Here is a 7231-nt window from a genome sequence, read left to right as displayed (position 1 = left end):
CCACTTGCCTTTCAATTCCAAAAAGTGCAGAAAGCATACAAGGACACCTTTTTTCTTCATTAAATGACGCAGTCTTTCTTTAACATTGCCACGTTTAAAAAAAAAAAAAAAAAAAAAGCCACTTTTACAATGCGAGCTACAGTAAATGATATGGAACTACAAACATAAACGTTTACAGAGGATCCTGGAATTATGACACAGGTAATATTGATGAAGAATCAAAAGTTTGGAAAACACATGGCAGAGTATTCCCATAAATACTTACTTACAGACTAAAGCAGAGAATTGTCCTGCGCAGTTTGATGGAGGCACTGCCGTACAGTGTTTTTTCGTCAGAAGGTGATTCATAAAAATTTTTTTATGATTCACAATATATGTATGGTTATATTCCTGAAAATGTAGTTGGGTAAGGTTACCTGTACACTTACATGTATGTGTACTCAATCTTCACCATATAAAAATAGATTCTAAATCACCAGTTAAGTAGGACAACTTGTGTGTTCATCCAGTTAGGTTCAGAGAGAGACTTTCAGTTCCTGCAATGTCATGTAATTAAGAAATAAGAATAATAGAGTTTGGCACACCCCGTTTAATGCTTATTTTGTTGATGTGTCGTGCCAAGGCACCCTCAATATTGAGCCAGTACTTTTAAGGGGGGAAATCCTTCATATAGGGACAAATCTGTTGCTCAAAACTGACTGAAAGTGGTCTGTTTCTCAAGAACTTCGAGGTAGTCCGGCTCGACTTGAAGTTTCGCTTTTAGTTCCAAATATTCATTTCTGTTGGGCTCCACGTAAACAGTACTCGGCGCTGTGCCATAAAGCACTGTTTCTCGTATCCTCTCTGGGTGTAAGAACTGGCGTCTAACATCAAAGTTTGGGTTGTACGTATACGAGACAGGGCCAGTGTACTTGTATTCTAGACTGTTACCGGAGGGGGATTGGTTGTCCGCCTCTATGATGCCCCTGAAGAAGTGCTCAGCATTCTGTGCAGGGGAGGGGTCCTCGCGAGGCTCAATAGTGCTCACGCTATAAGTGGGACTCCTCATGTTGCTGTTCCTCTCCTCATCCACATCACTTCTATAAGTCACCTTCAATTCATGGAGGTCGCGGTAATCCTCGACTGTGTTGCCTTCCCTGGACCTGTAAATGGGATTTTTGCACATGTGGCCCATAGGGTGAGGGATGTACTCATACACGTGTCCGGCGGGGGCTTTGACTTTGGGGACGGTTCGGTTATTACTGTAAAGGCTGTACTGCAAGTTAAACGAGCTCACGTCAGAGTTGTTGGTGCTGGTGCGGTCGCTCTGGGACTTTTTACGCTTTTTCACCACGACAACAAACAGCCCCGCCGCCACAAAGACGGACATGATGAACACGAGCAGCAGGCTGAGGATGAGGACAGAGAGAGGGACGACGCTGCTAGTGGGGTTAGATCTCTGGTAGGTCTCTGTGGTGGTGGCTCTGTCGGGCAGAGGCTCGTCAGTGGGGGGCGCTGTTGAGACGACCACGTCAGAGTAGTCTGGACACAGCTGTTCAGACTGAACGGAACGCATATCAATCCCGCTGTGCCGTTTGGGGGTCTCGCATTTAACCTCATTAACAACGGTGCCTGCACTGAGCTGCTCGAGCCATATCTTCATGCCGACGACGTCACACGAGCAATCCCACGGGTTCTCAATCAGATCTATCTGCAACAGCAATTTTAACTGATCTAACACACCGCTCACAGGCAGGTTTTGGAAATGGTTACTGCGGAGATTAAGTCTAGAGAGGGACAGCCCAGTAAAGATTCCCCCTGGTAAGGTTTTCAGAAGGTTATTGTTGAGGAAAAGCAGCTGAAGGTTTGGCACAAACCGGAAAGTGCCCCCTACAATCTCTCGGATGTTGTTGTATTCTAAGTAGAGATACTGCAAACTCTGCAGGCCAAAAAACATCTCTGCTGTAAGCCTGTCGATTAGATTACCATTTAAATACAGCCTACGCAGGTTGGTTAAATCCCCAAATGCTCTGTCTTGGATGAGGGATATCCTATTGTTTCCTAGGTGAAGCAAATCCAATCCGGTAGCCTCCAAGAAATCAGATCTGCGTACCACAGGAATGTAATTCCCCGTGAGGTACATTTTTTTGGGATTGTATGGCTTGGGCTTCAGGTCAGATATGTTCTCAATCTTTCTCTCCTGGCAGTTGACGTTTAGTCCAAGATCAGCAATCTGCAGATTACATGTACAGGTGGTGGGACAGTCCAAAGGCACAGGAGATTTGGTCTGATAAGCAATGATGGGGCCATAGTTGTAAGGGTTAGCCGGAATCCGGGAGGTGGGCTTTGACCTGGTTCGGTTTGATTGACGGGTGCCCTTGGTAGGCCTTGACGACGCCTTGAAAGCATTCGATGAGGTGGCTGAGGCAGTCACCGAAGCTGGAGTGGTTTGGAAATAGCCATTGGTGCTGAGTGGGGGAGGGGGGCGCATTTCATATTCAGAGATTGCTCGGCGGGGGCACAGCTCCTGTTTGGAGACCTCGTCCAGGTCTCTGCCATGCAGCCTGAACGGCGTCTCACAGACCACCTCCCCCACTAAAGCTGTGTATGATATGCTCTCCAGCCAAGCTTTCAGGGCGATGAGCTCACATGAGCAATTCCACGGGTTCTCCTCGAGTTGTAATTCCACCACTTTGTCCATGTGCTCCAGGAGCCCAATGTAAGGAAACATTTTCAACCGGTTGCCCCTGAGGTCCAGATGTGTTAAGGGAACATTCCGGAAAATGTTGGTAGGCAGAGCAGAGAGCAAATTGTCATTCAAAATGAGAACTGTGAGCTGATGCAATTTACTCAGGGCATTGGGCTCTATATTGGTGATGTAATTGTAATCAATCTGAAGGTATTCCAAACTCTCCAGGCCGACAAACGTATCATCCCTTAGGACGTCTATCTTGTTGTTGTTCAAGTGCAATCTCTTTAATCCTTGGAGTCCATTGAACGCACCCGTTTCCACTTCGTCGATAGCATTGTTGCCTAAATGCAATATGGTCGCCCCAGTGTAGTTGATAAAGTCGTTGAGGGACAATTTCTTTAAGAGGTTCCCTGTCAGCAGAAGGTGGTACATTGAAAAATGCACCGGGCTTATTTCTGTCAGTCTGACAATCCCTCTGTTCTCGCAGCTTACCGTCAGTATCCCTTCCTTCTCCTCACATGTACATAGATTCCTACAGATCTCCCCATAATTGTCGTACATCTCGACCAGACTCAGAGATGCTGCGATCAGAAGGATTATTTTCAGTATCCAGATATGCATTTTCAAGGGAGAAGGTGCCCCAGCTCACTGAAGTATGGTGCCAGTATGGGGTGTCATCTAGAAGAGAAAGGCAGGCATTGTCTGTTTAATGAACATCTTGTGTTAAGCGGAACATCCCTGCATGCAACGGTTACAAAGAGCTATACACTTGTGGATAGAGACATAATACACTTTGTAAAGTATTTTAGATAACTAAATGCATATACATATTTGGAGGTTTACGTGCAAAAGAAAGAGCGTAAATCTGGACAGAGTTGCAAACACAATATAGTTATGCCAAAAACATTTGTTGCTGCTAAAATGCCACATTCAGTACAGTTCCATTATTATGTATTTAGCTACAGCATCATATCTCAACATGGTATAGACATCCGAAAAATAAATAACTCTCCATGCGAAATATTGATGACATGCAGTGCATATTGGTGAATGTCATGGAAAAGAGTACAGCCTATGCATGTGTTTCTTTGAAAATAGAACAAGCAGGTTGATTATAGCTGCCTTTAGGTTGGCGTTGCGCGATTTTGAAAGCTAACGATGCATTCAAATGGCTTGCAAACTAAACCGACTAGCCATCTGCGACATTTATGCAGAATCCATTGCCATTTCAAATTATATTCCCCGAAGATTCCAGCAAAGAGTTAATCTTGAGACAATGTTTACATTTAATCGATTCGACCCAGGATTAAAACATACATTTCATGAATGGAATGGAACAAAATTCCATTGTTTAGTTTAGAATGAATGATATATTTTAAACATGGTATACGAGCAACCCTATGGAAAAACCAATCTCCTACTCACCCCGCATATCCGACGACTTGCGAATAGTATAGAAACCACCGGGTATCAATCATTATCATCAGATATCATGAGATAATAAATTATAAATAGGCTAGTCCTGGTCATTATGGTAGGTGTTCATCCTCAATCATGCATGCGTTAGAAATACTGATTGTTACATAGGGACAGTCACAGCCCTTCATCCCTCGGGCGAAAAAAAGAGACCTAAGTTGATTAAAAGCAAAAACGGATTTGCAAGCATTGCTGAATGCCATGCACAATTTAGATCTTGATGTGGAATAAATCATACTATAATAAACGTTTTATATCGCATCCGGTATATGTTGAAGTTGAAGAATCTCTTAAATCTTGTTCAAATAATCTCTCTCTCCCTTTCACTCGCCCCCCCACTCACAAACGCGCGCGCACCACTCACACACACACACAAACACACACACAAGTTCTATCTGTGACAAAATCCACAAAATAGAAAAAGCTATCGGCCTAGAGGTCCGATTTTGTGGGTGTAGTCATCCTAATATGATCATAGAGTTTATGGTAGGCTAATAGGCTATGCTTCTTTTTTTTTACGAAAGGACATTTGATTCATACCGATGACGAGTGTATTGCATTGCATATTTAGTTAGTCTGTAGCCTATGTAGGCCATTTACCACTAATTAATTTAATCAAAATAGGCCTACACTGAACCAATATGAGACATTGCAATGATTTCATGAATTGCGCATTCATTCATCACCTCGAAGGACACCGAGTAGTCCCCCAAAAAAGTTATGCAATTTATGTCAATTTATTACATCTACCAGTAAACGCGGATGTATATTATTGCCACTTGAATTAAATCCACCCTATTCATCGTTTTTCATTTAGATTCAACCAAATTGAATACAGCTGTATGTGGATAAAAAGCTGTATGGGGGAAAATCATTTTCAGGACCATGGACAGCTCCCCAACTCAAGCAATAGCTTCCCCTGAAATGAGCAATAGAGCCCTGCATCTCAGACAGAAAATCCGCTGTCCTTACCATGTTGAACCTTGTCAGTGCGAAAGCATTCCAACTACCTTCCGCTGTTTACCATCCTGTCCTATGGTAATGTGGAATCTGTGATTTTCCTTCTTTTCCCCGTTGTAAAATCCTCAAAGTAGAACCACGGCGGTCTTTAGCTCCATATACCAGGCAATGAATTGCACAAACTGTCTCATTCACGCCTGCAACGTGACGATCAGCGCGACAAAAAAAACGGGTTCTTGTATTTCTCACATGGAATCTTGGTCTCTCATTGTGGATTGGAATCAAAGAAAAGTAATAATTTCATATGGGGAAAAAGTGTAATAAACCGAACTGCAAAACATCAGATACATCCATTTCAACCGAGATCTCCCTCTGTAGCACAAGCGCCGGTGAATCCGTGGAAAGGCACGAATCCCTTTGTATCTTGTGAGTGGTACGGCTTGTATTGCGTTGTGAATAGATCTACCCAAGATCCTTGTTTTTTTCCCTCAACGTTGACCGCACAATTTGACTGAATATGTATGCGCATCTTAGATAGTTGACTTTAATTCAACATTGTCTGACGAAATAATATGATGTCCTCCTTATGTCTCTGCGCAATCAATTATGCGTTTTTTGTACTGACAATGTTTCAACTGGTGGAACGTGTATCAAGGTTGGCGCAGCGTACACAATATGTAAAGTCAATATTAATTTCCATTCGTTGGAGGCTGAAAGAATCCTGAAATATGTATGAATATCCCCACCTCTAACGTATATAAAGAGCAAAACATGCATGTTGTCAATATTTAGATGCTATTTGTTGTGTAGTACTTCATGGGGGGGGGGGGGGGGGGGGGGGGGGTCGTGGGAGTGAGGGAGACCTATAGAGGGCAGTACAATGCGATGAAACATACTTTTTTGAGGGTGTACTGTACACATTGCCAGACAATACGGCTTCATTTACACTGACAGACCAATTTTGATCTGATATTTATTGCCAATAATTTGACCAATCAGATCAGATCTGTTGATCAGAAATGGGCTGCCAGTGAAAAAATGCTCTGACAACATGGCAACAGGTGCTGTTCATGTGGCATGTATGTAAACTCAGTGTGTGGGTGGAGTCCGAGGGTGGCCTGAGGGTGTGTGTGTGTGTGAGAGTGACATAGAACACAGCCTATGAGACATACAGTATAACCTAGTTGTAGTTGAGGGTAGCTAAAACTCTTTGGTAGGGCTAACTGCCTGCACCTAACGTAAATCTCCGGCATGCCTAAACCATATTGTTTGGATAAGTGTTTAAAGACATGGACATTTACTGAACATACAGGAAATCTGTGCACAAAATTCTAAATTGCATGTATTTTCTAAATTAATTCAACAATTATAACAACCAACACATTTGGGGCTGATTTCCTGAAAAAAAGATTAAGCCTAATCCTGGACTAAGAAGCATGTTTAATGGAGATTATCCCTGAAAAGTACATTTTAGTCCAAGACTAGGCTAAATCTGGGTCTGGTAAACTGGGTTTTTCCATTACAGCACCAGTGGTTTGCAAGTGATCATATTCATGTTAGCTCTATTGTTTTTTGGGGGGGAGGGAAACTGTGTTTCCAGTTAGTTAGGGCTGACACTGAGGACTTGACACTGAGGACTTGACACTGAGGACTTGTGTAGAGCAGTATCAACAACATCTGCATCAACAAGACAGTTGCTTTGTGAGAAGGTGTTAACCCTAGATGGTGTTAACCCATGTTCACAATTAGCCATTGCTATATAAATGAAAGCTGAAAAGTACCAATGGCCTGGACTTGGCCGCAAGTTAGAGCAGGTCCATGAAGGCCATGGTACAGTGAGACACTGGGACCAGGCAGTGGAGGTGGCAACACAAAAGTCTGAGCCCTTTTGGTAAAACACTAGGGTAAGTCCTTCGTGGAAATAAGCTATTCGAATCTGAACTGTTCGAATTCATAAACGTTTTGCCTGGTGCCTATTCAACAGTTAAGTTTGTGGTTGATCTGTCCAATGGCCAACAAAGACAGACGATTGGCAAATTAAGTTTTGAATAAGTCTTTGCAACCCCATGCATGTTAGCTCTGCCAGGGATAAAGTCCAATTAGACATTGAGAGCCATTGAGAAA

The 7231-nt window shown here is 43.0% G+C and overlaps 1 protein-coding gene across 1 annotated transcript; it reads right to left on the bottom strand.

Annotated features, from left to right (window-relative positions):
- Positions 1-688: 688 nt before the first annotated feature.
- Positions 689-3292, bottom strand: LOC120050747 (SLIT and NTRK-like protein 5). The gene has a single exon (XM_038997309.1). It carries the CDS (start codon positions 3290-3292, stop codon positions 689-691), a length of 2604 nt encoding a protein of 867 aa, XP_038853237.1.
- Between the last annotated feature and the right edge of the window lie 3939 nt (positions 3293-7231).

The sequence above is a fragment of the Salvelinus namaycush genome, chromosome 7, assembly GCF_016432855.1.
Source record: "Salvelinus namaycush isolate Seneca chromosome 7, SaNama_1.0, whole genome shotgun sequence".
NCBI lineage: Eukaryota > Metazoa > Chordata > Actinopteri > Salmoniformes > Salmonidae > Salvelinus > Salvelinus namaycush.
Note: the sequence above shows the minus strand (reverse complement) of the source record. Positions and strands in the feature narration are given on the sequence as shown.